Below are 16,182 nucleotides of genomic sequence, written 5' to 3'. Positions count from 1 at the left end.
AAAAAAAAAAAAAAAGAAATCTTTAAAAAAAAAATCAGGTTGGGACCAGCAGATGGTGTAATGATCACTTCACTGGACTCCCATTTAGTCAACCGCAGTTTGAGTCCCAGACCCAGCAGCTTCAAACTCATGCCAGGCACGTGTGCATGCATTCCCGAGATCCCAAGAAGAGACTGGACTAGAAGGGATTGCAGCATGGCAACCCTCCCCCACCCTGGAGTGATTTCTTGCTTTCTGTCTGTCTCTCTGGCAAGCATAGGCACCCTATAGCAAAAATCCTTCTAAAAAAAAAATCAAGTTTAATAATCTAATAATTGTGTGTTTATTCAAGTATTGGATTTTTAATATTGGAAAACATGTTTAGAATTTGATATATTTCCGTGGGGCCAACAGGTGGCATGGTGGTTAAGGGTGCTGGACTCCCACATTGCCAACCATGTTTCGAGTACTGAACCTGGCGACTTGCTTTCTCACTTTCCCTCTCGCTCACTCTGTCCCTCTCTGGTCAAATTAAAAATAAATAAAAAATAAATAATAAAGTTAAATGAAACAATTCTTTTAAAACAAAAGAATTTGATTCATTTCCAAATTAGGAAAATTCTTACTTTTTTTTTTCATTGCCCTAGGGCACATGCCAGAAAGAAGAGCGAGATTGAAAGGAAAAAAAGCTCTTCCCCCCCTAATGAGGTGTGGTCATGCTGCAATCCCTTCTCCATTTCTCCATCCTGTAAGAATTTCAGGCATGAACACACATGCACCTAGTATGTTTTTCAAGTTGTTTGGACTAGGATTTGAACTGCAGTTGGCCTTGTGGGATCCAGCATCTCTCAACCACTAGGCTGTGGGGCTGACCCAAAACCTATATTATTTTTTTTCTTTTTGAGAGGTTTTTGCTATAGGCTACATGCACTTGCCAAGACAGAGAGAGACAGAAAGACAGAAAGCAAGAAATCACCCCCCAGAAAGGATGGCCACACCACACTCCCTTCTCCTCCATTCTCCTCTTGGGATCCTGGGCTCGCATGCACAGGCGCCTGGTGTGAGTTTAAGTCACCAGGTCTCTGTGTTTCTGGTGAGCACACTGCCCTATAGCAAAAATCTCTCTCTCAAAAAAAAATATATATATGGGGGGACCAGTAGTTAGTGTAATGGCTATGTCACTGAACTCCCATGTAGCCGACCGTGGTTCGAGTCCCGGACCCGGTGGCTTAAACTCGTGCTGGGCACGTGTGCGTGCGTGCCCAACATCCCGAGAAGAGAATGGAGAAGGGATTGCGGTGTGGCCATCGCCCCTGGGGGGTGATTTCTCACTTTGTGTCTCTCTCTCTGTCTCTGTCTGTCTGGCGAGCGCATGCGCTCTATAGCAAAAACCTCTCCAAAAAAAAAAGAAGAGGTAGTATTTGAGAAGAGTGTTATGGTTCAATACATTTTCACAAAATGAACATGCCTCTATATTTAGGTCAAGAAATAGTTCATTATCAGAATCCAGATGCTCCCCCTCATCCTACACCTCCATCACTAAGATCTATCCCACCCCAGCACATAAATAAAAGTCATTACTATCCTGAGTGTTAAATAAGTTTAAAGAGATAGGATCAGATTTGTACTTTAGAAAGATCACTGTCAGGGTCAGACAGTGGCACGGTGGTTAAGATGATTGCAGAGTCCTGGACCTGACAGCTTGAAAAACAGGCTGGGCATGTTTATATGCATGCCCAAAATCCAGAGAGGAGAATGGAGGAGAAGGGATTATAGCAGGACCATTCCCTATTGGGTGTGCTTTCTCCTGTCCCTTTCTGTTTCGTGGTCTTCCTGTCTCTTAATGAGTGCACATGCCCCGTAGCAATAAAAAGAATTTTTTAACACTCACATTTTTTGCCTGTCTGATATTGTTATATAAGTTATTACTTATCTTCTACTGTTAGATAGTTAATTGTTCTATTTTTATAAATAACATTGGAGGGGCCGGAAGGTGGCGTACTAGTTAGGCGCTAGACTCCCATGTGACCAACTGTGGTTGAAGTCACTGACCCTGCGTGATTTCTCACTGTCTCTCTGTCTCTCCAGCGAGTGCATACACCCCACAGCAAAAATCTCTAAAGAAACTGAATTAAATAAATAACATTAGGAAGAACTTTTTTGAAAGATCCTGTTTTATAATCCGATCATTTTATTATTAAGCAACTATCCATTTAGCATAAGGTGTTTTCCTTAGGATAAGTTTACAGAAAAGGAAATAGGGTGAGATAACATGAATATCTTCAAGTCTTTTGCTATCTATTGCCAATTATTTTCCAGAAAAGATTTTAGCAGTTTACGCTCTCCAAGTCTGATTGTATAAATAACTATTCTCAAAGCACTAATATCAGTAATAAGGATTATTTTAAATATAATATAATCGGGGAGAAATTACATCTTAGTTTTTTACTTTTTTGAAAATATTTTTTTGAACATTTATACCTATTTCTCTATTAGAAATATCAATCCTTTGTCCTATTTGGAGCGATTATTTGTCTTCTTAATTTGGTGAGGTGTTTGTGTTTTGGGGTTTTTTTTTTTTTTTTTTTTTTTGGGGAAGGGTTTTTTGGTCTTTTGGAGAGGTTTTTTTTTTTTGTAAAGGGGAATAGCTTTCCACATTGCTATAGGGTATATGCATTCACCAGAAAGACAGAGACAGGCACATGCACTCCCCAGAAAGACAGACAGAGACAGAAAGCAAGAAATCACTCCCCTGGGGGATGGTCACATGCGCCCTGAGCTTGAGTTTAAGCCACCAACTCCAGGACTTGAACCTGAGCTTGAGTTTAAGCCACCAACTCCAGGACTTGAACCGTAGTTGACTACCTGGGATTCCAGCGATATAGCCATTATGCCAACTGCTGGTCCCCTGTCCTGGGTTTTGTTGCTAAGCTAACTGCATTTTGTGAATTGACCTACTGCTGAGCTCTTGCAGAAGTGGGTGGGGCCTGGCAGGACTTCTGTCCTCTTTTTCAATCACTGATCCCCTTGAATGGCTCTGCCTGATGGGGCCTGTGCCAGGGCTGGTTTGCTTGCCTCTTGCAGTGACAGTTCTGTTTGCTCCTTGATGTAAATATCATGGCCCTGAAACCTCCCAGCTGTCCATGCTTTGCCACTTCTTCAAAGGAAACTGACTTGTTTTCCTATGGAGGGGGTCAGGGAACATTTGCTACCCACACTGGTTTAGATCATTAAAAGGGGAGGAAAAAAGCTAAGAGTAAGTGTTGTTTCATTCTTTGTATTCATATGGAAATTTTTAATCTCCATCAAAGGATCAGGCGAAAATCACATTGAAATTCAAGAGCCACCAGGGTTCACAGATTTTTTCAAAGATGTTTGATTTGACCCTTTTAAAAAGACAAAAATGGAGAACTATATAGCTCCAGGGTCATAATTTTCCTTACCCTCCTCAGCCTCCACTTCTGTCTTACCTTCCTACCTACATTCTGTCTGTGTGGTCCTGTGGCAGCACACAGAAAGAACTTCTTTGAATGGAGCAGGGAGGAGTGGGTAGTATGCAGTGGCAGTCAGGGTTACTGGGCTGCCTACATTAACGCCTCTCTCAGGCCTGCATTTCTCATCTCAAGAGTATTGTAGCTGGTCTCCCTGTCCTCAGTCTCTTTATTCTGGGCCTTTGTCCATACTGCTATAATACCTTACTAAGAAATAAACCAATTGTGTCACTTTTCTGCTTAAAAACTATCACTGACTTGGGAACCAGCAGTTAGTATAATGGCTATGTCGCTGGACTCCCACGTAGTTGACTGCGGTTCGAGTCCCAGACCCAGTGGCTTAAACTCACGGTAGGTGCATGTGCGTGTGTGCCCAAGATCCCAAGAGGAGAATGGAGGAGAAGGGATTGCAGCATGGCCATCCCCCCTGGGGGGTAATTTCTCTCTTTCGGTCTCTGACTCTCTCTGGCGGGCTGGCAAGCACACGCGCCCTATAGCAAAAACCTCTCCCAAAAAAAAGAAAGAAAGAAAAAAACTGACTTCTCAGTCCATACTTTCTAAACTTATGCGGAAGGCTACCATGATCTGGCTCTCCTGCCTACCTTATCAGCTTCATCTCTTTATACTATTGACAGAAAAATAACCAACTGTAAAAATTAATAATTAATGCAGTTTATTTTCAAGCCCAATATGAGTGACCTAGGCCTAGAGAACAGGCATACATGCCTTTCTCGGGGTGATTATGGACAGGGGTTCCTTTTATTTGATTTTGAGATTTACAGGCAAAATTAGTGAAGAGATTTCCATTGGTCTGGCCCAAAGAGGCAGAGCATGTTGGGGGTGGGAGGCTTGTAGGTTATAGATGAGTTTCACAATTCCAAGGCTGGTGATTGGGAGGGAAGATCTGTGTCCTGGGAAGAGATTTGCAAGGAAATACTTAGTCTATATCTCAAGGAAAGGGAAGTTTTGTGCCTTGGGAAGAGGTTAGCAAAATATACTGTAATCAGTTGAATATACATCTCAAAGATACTATACCAAGGACAGAATTGAGGAAGAATCCTGTTAAATGGGGAAAAAATGGTCTTAATGTTTGTGGGTGTGACTCCTCCTAGGCCCTCTTGAAAGGATTTTGGAAAAATAGGAAAAAGCAAGCAGTCAGACTTCTGTCCACACTACCTTCCTCCTTAAAACTATAGGAGGCAGGGCTGCCAGGTGGCATGTTGATTAAGGGTGATGGACTCCCACATGGCTGACCATGTTTCAAGTCCTAGACCTGGTGGCTTGCTTTCTCACATTCTCTCTTTCTCTCTCTCACTCTGTTCCTCTCTAGTAAAATTTAAATAAATAAATAAATGTTAAATAAAAAGAATCAGGTCTTGTTTTCCCCTGTTACAGATTTCTAGTCACTTAGACCAAACATTTTCTTTCCAAATCCACAGGAAGTATCATCCCTCCTGGGATACAAGAAGGCCAAAATGAAGGAGAGTGCCAAAACTCTTGGCAAAGGTTGCATGCTGTTTATATCTGAGAGATGTGAAAGTAGTATAGGCTTTTTTTTTTTTTTTTCTGTCTTCAGGGAGTTCTTCTACACACTGATCTTTGCTCTGACCTTCTGTAAGTGTTGGCCTAGATTGATATAATTACAGGAAAGTAAGCTGTAACTTTGTGTGAACATCATTTACCAATGATAACCATTGGTAAATAGGCATGATATTTGTAGTGAAAAGGAGCCCACTCTTGAGTAGGTGGGAGGATGAAGTCCATTTGGGAACTGTTTAGTCATTAGAATGGATTTTAAATGTGCAGAGGCAGCAGCATTAACAATGTTCTGTGATGCTGGACCCACATGGGGTTCCTATCCGGGGATCTCTGTCCACAGGGGGCAGGCATGCCCATGGTCTGGGCTGGCTGAGGTGGGGGTAGGATCATAGTATGATATGTTGTCCCCACCCACCAGGGAAAAAGTAAAAATAAAAACCTTATAAATTTGCAGAGGGTCTGCATCAAACCAGGATAACAATACCACAGAAGTAAGAACTGCCGGGACCGGCAGGTGGCTTGGTGATTGGAGTGCTGGACTCCCACATGACCGACTGTGGTTCAAGTCCTGGACCTGGTGGCTTGCTCTCTCTCTCTCTCTCTCTCTCTCTCTCTCTCTCTGCATCTCTCTGATAAAAATGAAGAATAAGAAGGAAAAAATAATAATAATTCTTGAAATTGGGCCAGTGCCATGGTATAGCTGTAATGCTCTGTTCAGGAGAAGCCAGGGGCCAGCTCCTTAGCCCAGTGGTTAAGGGACCTGAATTTCACATGGCCAACTATAGTTCAAACCTTAAGAAACATGCAGGGTGCGTGTGCGTTCATGCCCAAGATCCTGAGGAGAGAAGGTATTATGGTGAGACTATGCCCCACTGGGGGTACTTTGTTTCTTTCCTTCGCTCTGTCTGGCGAGCCCACATGCCCTCTGGCAAAAAATAAAAATAAAAGATGGGGGCAGATATGTCCCATGGTGACTGCAATTTGAGTCTCTGGCTCCGTCAGCCTGAAACACACTGGGCACATGCACAAGTGCCCAAATGCAATGGGCAAGAGGAAGGGGACTGTGGCGTGACCAGACCCTGTGGAGAGTGCTCATCTCCCTTTCTCTCCTTCTCTCTTTCTCACTGTTTCTCTCCCTGTCACATGTGTGTGCATATACTCTATCATGAATTAAAGGGGAAAAAGGACTAAAAATCATAAAATTTGATCATTTGAAAAAGAACAAAATCACCAGTAACTCCACGACTGTGCGGGAACATAGAACAGAAATCCTATACACAGACATTGTCTAGTACAGCTGCTGGCATTGAAACATTTTTAAATATATAATTCATCACCATAACAGATTAAAGGAGAAAAAAATAGAAGAGTTTCATAGATGCAAAATAAAAATTTTTAATAAAACTTAGTACTCATTCATTGATAAAAAGGCCTTAACAAGTTAGACACAAAAAAGAACTTCCTGGGCCAGCCACAATAGGGCAGCAGTTAAGCACTATACATGGGGAACTGAATCCCCCATTGCTAATCATGGTTGGAATACTGGGTGCTGGCACATGCATGCCCCATATCCTGACGGGATAAAGAAATGGAGAAAAGGGACCAGCAGATGGAGTACTGGTTATGTTGCTGGACTCCCATGTAGTCAATCGCAATTTGAGTCCCAGACTCCGTGGCTTAACACTCATGCTGGGCGGACCAGCAGGTCACGGTGTGGTGGTTAAGGTGGCTGGACTCCCACTTGACTGACCGTGGTTCGAGTCCTGGACCTGGCAGCTTGCTTTCTCACTTTCCTTCTCTCTGTCTCTCTCTGGTCAATGCCTTTTAAAAATAAAACAAACAAACAAAAACGCTGGGCACATGTGCGCGTGTGCCCAAAATCCCGAGAGGAGATTGGAGGAGAAGGGATTGTGGTGTGGCCATCCTCCCGGGCACTGATTTCTCACTTTCTGTCTCTCATCTCTGTCTGTCTGTCCGGCGAGTGCATGTGCCTTATAGCAAAAATCTCTCTCAGAAAGAAAAGAAATCGAGGAAAAAGAATTGGAAGTTTTTTTCTCTCACTTTCTCTGGTCTTAAAATCCATACATGCTCTCTGGCAATAAACTTAAAATTAAAAAAAGGAACTTCCTTAACCTGATGAAAGGTATCTACAAAAAAAAATCTATAATAATCATCATTGTAAATAATAAAATTATAGAAGGAATAGAATTCCCTTTAAAATCAGGAACTGAACTGACTTTGTGGCTTAGTGGTTAAGAGAGCCAGGTTCCATATGGCCAGCCACAGTTTGAATGCTGGGCCAGTGGCTTGAAGAACACCCTGGGGGGAACCAGCAGTTAGCGTAATGGCTATGTCGCTGGACTCCCATGTTGTCGACTGCGGTTCGCGTCCCGGACCTGATGGCTTAAAACTCACACTGGGCGCATGTGCGTGCGTGCCCAAAATCCCGAGAGGAGAATGGAGGAGAAGGGATTGCGGCGTGACCATCCTCCCTGGGGGGGGATTTCTCGCTTTCTGTCTCTCTGTGTCTCTGTCTGTCTGGCACGCGCACGCGCCCTATAGCGAAAGCCTCTCAAAAAAAGAACACCCTGGGTGCATAGGGATGTGTGCCCAAAGTCCTGACAAGGAAGAGAAGTGGAGGAGAAGGAATTGCAGTGTGACCATGCCCCACTGGACAGGTGCTTTCTCTGCCTCTCTCTGTCTCTGTCTGACAAGTATACACACCCTTTACTAAATTAAAAAAAAAACATAAACAAATGAGAATGATTGACATCAGCATTTCTATTTAGCATTGTATTAAAGTTCTTAGCTGGTAATGTAAAATTATGAAAATGGGTAAAATTAAAAGGTGCAGGGATTAGAAAGAAAAAGAAATTGTTGTTTAATAATAACGTGATTATCAGAATGTACAAATAAATTTGTAGAATTCATAAGATTGTTCAGCAAGGCATTAGCTGTAAAATCAGAATACAAAGCAAATTGAATTTTTATAAACCAACAAGAAGAAAATTGTTTAAAAGACACCATTTATAATACCAATAAAAATAGGAAATTTAGAATTAATATGATAGGGGAACCAGCAGTTAGCGTAATGGTTATATTGCTGGACTCCCATGTAGTCGACCGTGGTTCGTATCCTGGACCCGGTGGCTTAAAACTCACGCCAGGCGCGTGTGCGTGTGTGCCCAAGATCCCGAGAGGAGAATGGAGGAGAAGGGATTGCAGCGTGACCATCCCCCCTGGGGGGTGATTTCTCGCTTTCTGTCTCTAATGTCTCTGTCTGTCTGGCGAGCGCACGCGCCCTATAGCGAAAATCTCTCCAAAAAAAAGAATTAATATGATAAAAGGTATGAAAACTGTTTATGGAGAAAATTTGTAAATCTTTTTGAAACAACATTCTTTAAAAGACCAGAATATTCTACATTCTCATAGTTTATTCCCAGTGAAGAGTCAGGGACTCTTTTTTTTTTTTTTTTTTTTTTTTTTGAGAGGTTTTTTGCTTACAGGGTGCGTGTGCTCGCCAGACAGACAGAGAGAGACATAGAGACAGAAAGCGAGAAATCACCCCCCAGGGGGGATGGTCACGCCGCAATGCCTTCTCCTCCATTCTCTTCTCGGGATCTTGGGCACACACGCACACGCGCCCGGCGTGAGTTTTAAGCCACTGGGTCCAGAACGCAAACCGCGGTCGACTATTTGGGAGTCCAGCGACATAGCCATCACGCTAACTGCTGGTTCCCAAGAGTCAGGGACTCTTGTTAAAATACAGACAGACTGACATAAATGTGTGTGTACACAACATGTAGATGGAACTTTTATGAAAGACTATTTTCTGGCTTGACCAGGGGGAGGAATTCTCAGAATCAGTATGCTACCCGCCAACCCTCAGCCTGAGACTCATAAGGAGAACTCACATCCTTTGCTTCTCCAGAACTGCCCAATTCATGCTGCATTTGATCTGTGTCGGTCCCAAGGTGTTACGAGAGGAAGGAACTTAGCATTGTTTTTGATCTCATAGGATCCAGGTAGTCAGGTTTCTCATATTTAGCCATTCTTTCTTCCTAGGTCAATCACTTCTATCCGGAGTGAACTGATTCCATACCTAGTGAGAAAACAGTTTTCTACAGCTTCCTCACAACAGGGACAAGAAGATAAAGAAGAGGATCTAAAGAAAAAGGAACTGAAGTCCCTAGGTCAGTGCTTGGGTTGGTACAGTATGGGGCAGAGGTAGCAGCATCTTTGGAGCGAACTGGCTGGGCAGCCTAGTCCAGCCCAGGATGCCTGTCTTGATTCTAATCTACAGGGCATGAGAGGGAAGCTGACCCCTCGCCCTGAGCTCTGGGTGCTCTTGCTTAGGCAGATCCTGTCACCATGTTCTTTTCTTTCCTTTAGAATTGTTTTATTAAATCATAAATGTACAGCAGCTTCTTATCTCTACATATGCACTTTAATTGTTTAAAGGGAAAACATGTCTTGTTATACCATGATCCTGGCTAATAGCTTTTCAAAACTTTGAGGAAAATCTTTAAAAAGTTTTCAGATGTCATCTGAAACTTACAAATTTAACATTATCAATGAAGGAATGCTTCTACACTCTTACAAAGACCACTAGAAAGAAACAACAATTAAAAAGCTAAGAAACTGTCTCAAAGGCATTTTTTTTTTTACAGTCCTTCCTCCACAGTAAGGTGTTATTAAATAATCCAATCCATTCACAACATGGCTCTCTGCATCTGCTCTGGTGTCTTCTGCCATATCACTGCATATTTATGCATGACTGAGATAAGTTTCCATAACATTGTTATTTCCATAACCTGAATCTACTTCCTTACCTCTGGGCTCTCATCCTCTACTATTTATACAGTGAAACCCATGGCAAAGAGGAGGAAGCTCAATATCTGCTCCTCCCACCATAACCCCCCCTTCCTCCACAACCCCCCCTTCCTCCACTGCCTCCTGGACTGTAGTTTCTCCACCATATGGTCCCCCCATGTTCTTGCTATGACCAAAGTTTCCACTCTTCATTGGACCATAGTTAGAAGGTTGCTGGTTATAGTTTCCAAGATCATTGTAATTTCCACTTCCATAATTTCCTCTTCTATAGCTGTCATAACCACCTCCGTAGCCCCCACCCTGGTTGCCATATCCAGGTCCTCCACCACTATATCCTCCTTTTCCTCTTCCATAACCAGAGCTACCTCCAAAATTGCCACTTCCAGGTCTGCCTCCATACCCACTATAGCCATCCCCAAATTGACGTCCACTTTCCATACCCATCAGGTCCTCCTCTAAAGTTACTTCCTGGTCCTGGTCCAAAATTTCCACCACCATGTTAATTTCTGAAACCGAAATTGCCTCCTCTCCCACTCCTAGAACTTTGGACTTCCTGCATTTTTTGTCTAAACAAAGCCTTTCTTATGTCTGCATTATGTCCACTGATAGTATGGTATTTCTGCAAAACAGTTTTATCCACAGGATCATGGTCATCAAAAGTAACAAAGCCAAAGCCTCTTTTCTTTCCAGATTGCCTATCAGTAATTATTTCAATTATATCAATCTTTCCATAGTCCTCAAAATAATCTCTAAGGTGATGTTCCTCAGTATCTTCTTTAATTCTACCAACAAACAGCTTCTTCACAGTTACATGAGCCCCTGGTTTTCCAGACTCCTCTCTAGCCACAGCATGTTTGGGCTCAACAACTCTCCCATCAATTGAATGAGGTCTTGCAGCCATGGCAGCATCAACCTCAGCCGTGGATGAGAAAGTCACAAAACCAAATCCTCTGCTCTTTTGCTTGCAGGATCCCTCATTACCACACAGTCTGTAAGCTTTCCCCATTTCTTTCTTTATTTTTTTTTTTGAGAGAGAGATTTTCGCTATAGGGTGCGTGCGCTCGCCAGACAGACAGAGAGAGACATAGAGACAGAAAACGAGAAATCACCCCCCCCAGAGGGGATGGTCACGCCGCAATCCCTTCTCCTCCATTCTCTTCTTGGGATCTTGGGTATGCACACACCCGCACCCGGCGTGAGTTTTAAGCCACCAGGTCCAGGACGTGAACCGCAGTCAACTACGTGGGAGTCCAGTGACATAGCCATTACGCTAACTGCTGGTTCCCAGCTTTCCCCATTTCTTATAGGAGTTCCTCAAACTTTCTTCTGTAGTTTCAAAACTTAAGCCACCAATAAAGAGTTTATGGAACTGTTCCTTTTCTTTCTCCATCGTGGGCTCAGTCACTTCAGCCCGATTTCCCGCAGCCAAGCAAGATGAGAGAGCTCTCCACAGATGAACACGAGCCGTCCTGGTGCTGTCCTGTCACCATGCTCTTTAGAGACATGTTAATCATGCCTCCAGCCCCACTCTGGTTTGGCTACGTTCCTCACTGAACTATTTTGCCTTTTAAACACTGCCTGCCCCTTCTCAGCACTTCTGTTCTCTAGCCTTTGGGCAGCCCTACTTCTGATAAAAACCAGCCTCTTTTGTCAAGAGAAGAGAGATGAAGGAGTATTCATTACAGTCCTACCAGAGGCTAACCATGTTGTCTCCACTCAGGACCTAGAGATGAGATCTGTCTTATTTGCTGTCATATCCTTAGTCCCTGGCCTAGTTCTCAGCTCGTAGTAGATATCCTGAAAAAATACTTACCAAGTGAATAAACAGAGATAGTATGACATGATGGGTAAGGTCATAGGACTAGGGATCAAATAGACTTGGGTTTGAAATCTGACTCTGCCCCTTAGCTCTGTGACCTGAAGCAGGTATTCAGTCTCTGGGGCTCCATTTTTCTTTCCTTTTTTTTTTTCAATACATTTTATTATTTTAATTTGACCAGAGAGGAACAGAGTGAGAGAGAGAAGAGAGAGGGAAAGTGAGAAAGCGAGCCACCAGGTCCATGACTTGAACCACGATTGGCCGCATGGGAGTCTAGCACCCTTAACACCATGCCATCATCCTCCCGTTTTTCTTATCATGATATAAAAAGGTTATTGTGAGAATTGAAAAACTGGAGCCTCAGGGCCAGCAGGTGGCATAATGGTTAAAAATACTGGATTCCCACATGGCCAACCGTGGTTTGAGTTCTGGACCTAGTGGCTTGCTTTCTTGCTTTCCCTTTCTCTCTCTCTCTCAATGGTCAAATTTAAAACTAATAATAATAAATGGAAGTAAATAAATAATTCTTAAAAAAGAAAGAAAGAAAAGCTGCAGCCTAGGTACTTGGGCTCCAAGTTATATGCTCTTTCTGTCATAGCACAGCTACCCAATATGGTCATAGAGTCGAGGAGCACAGAACCAGTATTGCTGGTCCCTAAAGCCTGGCCTCCTGCTTGTGTTATGACATGATTTACAAGGTCATCTATTTATTTTCCCCAGTGGTACTTGATTATTAGTCAAACTTGCTTTTAGAACCTCTTATTAAGCATTTTCTATCATATGATATTTCAGAGGTACAGGGAAGGACATTGCCTCTTGATTTGACTTAGTCTTTCAGGTTTTAGTGGGATTTCCCCAGGATCTGTGCTTCATGGTTGAGTCCCAGAGGGAGAAATATGCGCTGTACACTGTCTTTTAAAACTCACCTGAGTCTGGGGCTGGCAGGTGGTGTGGTGGTTAAGGCACTGGACTCCCACATGGCTGACTGTGGTTCTAATCATGGACCTGGTGGCTTGCTTTCTCACTTTCTGTCTCAGGTTAATCTAAGAAAAAAAAGATAAATTAATAAAATAAAATAATTCTTAAAACAAAACTCCATCTATCTCTGCTCTGTCATCTCTCTCATTTACTTAATTGGTTTGGGTGTTTGTTCCGAAGATATTTATAGTTTTATAAAAGAAACCAACACACTGACCTTGGCTCCATATGATGCCTGCTGGAATGCCTGTCGAGGGGGCAGGAGAGAAGACTTGTCCCAAGTACGCTGCTACGTCCACATCATGAAGGAGGGTGTCTGCACTCGAGTGAGCACACTGGGCCTCTACATGGAAGCAAACAGGCAGGTGAGAAGATAGTTCTGTAGAAGAATTATAGGAGCTCTTACCCTAGAAACAGACTGACTCTTTTCTCTTGTTTCTTCATTAGATACACATTAACTTGTTCAGAATCCCTCTCATTCCCAAAGTTGAACAAGACCTGGCATTGTCAGGGGAGATCACTGGGATACCTAGGTGCAGCCAGAGGGAAAGCAGAGGACCTGGTCCACAGAGGCAGGGCCTTTGTTGCTCCAAGGAAAGGCTAACATGAACTTCTCCAGGAAGATGAACTTCTGAACTGTGGGTTCAGTAGCTTCCTCCTATTCCATTCAGTGTGGGAATATCTATAGTAGTTACTTCATAAATAAGATTAATACTGTGTAGTTGTTATTTTGATGGGGTAAACATAGGCACCCAGAGGGGGCTTTCTGAGAAGGTGAAGGAACAGAGTTTGGAGTTGCCAGGTGACAAAGCCTTGAGGAAGGAATGTCTATGAGAGAGAATTGTTTGGAAACAGCATTAATGAGGAATCTTGCTAACCCCTTTAACCCCGTAGTTTGTGAGATAGAGAATTAATAGCATCCCTTGAAGATGAAACAGTACTCTCAAAAACAGGCCAGGTCTGGGAACCAGCAGTTAGCGTAATGGCTATGTCGCTGGATTCCCATGTAGTCGACTGTGGTTCGCGTCCCTGACCTGGTGGCTTAAAACTCACGCCGGGCGCGTGTGTGTGCATGCCCAAGATCCTAAGAGGAGAATGGAGGAGAAGGGATTGCAGCATGACCACCCCCCCAGGGGGTGATTTCTCGCTTTCTATCTCTCTGTCTCTCTCTGTCTGTCTGGTGAGCACACACGCCCTATAGCGAAAACCTCTCAAAAAAAAAAAAAAAAAAAAAAGCCCAGGGCTCAAAAAAAAAAAAAAAAACAGGCCAGGTCTTAGTGAAGGTAGAGAGAGGACAGTAAAGAGGCTAATGTGGGACCAGCAGGTGGCATAATGGTTACATCGCTGGACTCCCACATAATTGACTGCAGTTCAAGTCCTGGACCTGGTGACTAAAAACTCAACCCCAGGAGCATGTACGTGCGTGCCCAAATTCCCGACAGGAGAATAGAGAAGGGATTGTGGCATGGCCATCCCTCCTGGAGGGTGATTTCTCACTTTCTGTCTCTCTGTTTCTCAGGTAAGTGCACACGTCCTATGTTAAAAGTCTCTCTCTCAAAAAAAGAGAGAGAGTAAGGCTGAGGTTATTGTCATATAGAGGAGCTCTTTATTATACAGTGGGTAGAAGGAAGAGTGTGATGATGATACCAGGAAAAGGAAATGTAAACCAACAAAAGGGTTGAGACAGAATAGGGAACGATAGATAATTGAGAGAATAGCCTTGAGGTGGCATTGAAAGATAATAGGATGAGAATGAAAAGATTAGCTGTTGGGGACCAGCAGATGGCGTAATAGCTATATCGCTGGATTCCCACATAGACAACCATGGTTTGAGTCCCAGACTCGGCAGCTTAAACTCACTCTGGGCCTGAGTACATGCATGCCCAAGATCCCAAGAGGAGAATGGAGGAGAAGGGCTTGCGATGTGGCCATCCCCCCACCCCGGGGGGGGGTCCCCCCCCCCCCCGGGGGGGGGGTGATTTCTCCCTTTCTGTCTCTGTCCTTCTGGTGAGCACACACTCCCTATAGCAAAAACCTCTCAAAAAAAAAAAAAAGATTAGCTGCTGACATTGGTCCTTTTAGACTTCTAGAACAAACTGGGGAGGGGAGGGGGGGTAGAGTGATATAAAATATATTGTTGAAAATTGGGATTGAATCCCTGAAGAAAACTTGGTTATAGAATCCTTAGGACCCATACCATATGGTAGGTATAGCCTCAGCCTCAGAACTCAAGCTGGCCTCAGCCTGGATGGGTTATAGGTCCAAGGAAATCTCAAGCCAGAGACCTTATGAGAAGTCACAGCTAGTTCCATGTTCACTTATGACCAGAGTCTATCAGGCTAGCTTAAAAACTGGTTTCTGGTTAGCCTGACGGTGGGGAAGCATGCTTCAGAGCATCACCAGGGGCTGTGCAACAGACAGGGCTGAAAAGCCATGACTGCAGTGTAACAGAAGATCCCAGGGCTGGGGACCAGCAGTTAGCGTAATGGCTATGTCACTGGACTCCCACGTAGTCGACTGCAGTTCGCGTCTGGGACCTGGTGGCTTAAAACTCACGCCGGGCGCGTGTGCGTGCGTGCCCAAGATCCCGAGAGGAGAATGGAGGAGAAGGGATGCAGCGTGGCCATCCCCCCTGGGGGGTGATTTCTCGCTTTCTGTCTCTCTGTCTCTCTCTGTCTGGCAAGCGCACGTGCCCTATAGTGAAAACCTGTCCAAAAAAAAAAAAGATCCCAGGGCTAAGGGCTGGGGGATTAGTCTTCACATGCCAGTGTAACCAGTGCTGGCAAGGCCTCCCTCAACTAGTATGGCCACCACGCCCAGAGCTCTGACTGGCATCTGCCTGTAGTGGAGAGTCACAAATAGGCACTATCTGTGTTTTCTTAATGGCTCAGTAGCCAGCGTTTCAGTTTTCTTATACTGGAGAGAAAATAGTATAAATTCCTCCCTCACATTTTTTTTCTTTTTTTTGGGGGGGGGTACATAAATTAATTCACTTATTGTAGGCTACTGATATTCCGAATGTCTATGGAGCTTCTACTGGTCTTTCAGTCTTCTGCTGGCAGACTTTACTGTGACAGCCGAAGCTGTGGTGTAGGTCCAGGTACCACCGACTCCCGTTTTCATGCAGGAACCACAGCGCCAGATCCCCACAGCCCGTCTCTTCTTCTTAGTTTTATCACAGACAGAGCAAGTGTACTAGGCATGCTGGCTGATTTCAGTTTTCTTCACCATTTTCCAGAGGGAGGCACCATAATGGATCCCGTATTTACCGACGATGCCGACCATCTTGGTGCATTTAGCCATATCGCTGCCAACTAGGTCCAAGCCCAGAGAGCTCACATTTTCTTTTGACTGGTGAAGAACATGGATGCTTTCTCAGGTTCCATCCTGATTATGAAATTTGTCCAACGTTGCTCCCGTCCTCAACTCATGCATGCCATGTTGGTCCGGGAGGTGAATAGGAACCTAGGATGACAGTTGTCAGGACTTAAGGTGTTCTTGCTCTCATCAAGCCTCCTTTCTTTTCTTTTTTTTTTTTTTTTT

The 16,182-nt window shown here is 43.9% G+C and overlaps 1 protein-coding gene and 1 pseudogene across 2 annotated transcripts in view; one reads left to right on the top strand and one right to left on the bottom strand.

The window, feature by feature from the left end:
- Positions 1-16,182, top strand: part of EIF2B3 (eukaryotic translation initiation factor 2B subunit gamma) — a 116,688-nt gene that overhangs the window by 81,914 nt on the left and 18,592 nt on the right. For both annotated transcript variants that reach the window (XM_006153803.2, XM_006153802.2), the window contains 2 exons: positions 9,075-9,202; positions 12,820-13,004. In XM_006153803.2, the coding sequence (XP_006153865.1) occupies positions 9,075-9,202; positions 12,820-13,004 (313 nt within the window). The remainder of the gene's footprint in view (positions 1-9,074; positions 9,203-12,819; positions 13,005-16,182) is intronic.
- On the bottom strand, positions 9,221-11,844 carry LOC106735436 (heterogeneous nuclear ribonucleoproteins A2/B1-like; annotated as a pseudogene).

Source organism: Tupaia chinensis, unplaced genomic scaffold, assembly GCF_000334495.1.
Source record: "Tupaia chinensis unplaced genomic scaffold, TupChi_1.0 Scaffold000387_1, whole genome shotgun sequence".
Taxonomy (NCBI): Eukaryota; Metazoa; Chordata; class Mammalia; order Scandentia; family Tupaiidae; genus Tupaia; species Tupaia belangeri.
The sequence above is the reverse complement of the archived record's forward strand: the minus strand, read 5'-3'. Positions and strand labels throughout refer to the sequence as shown.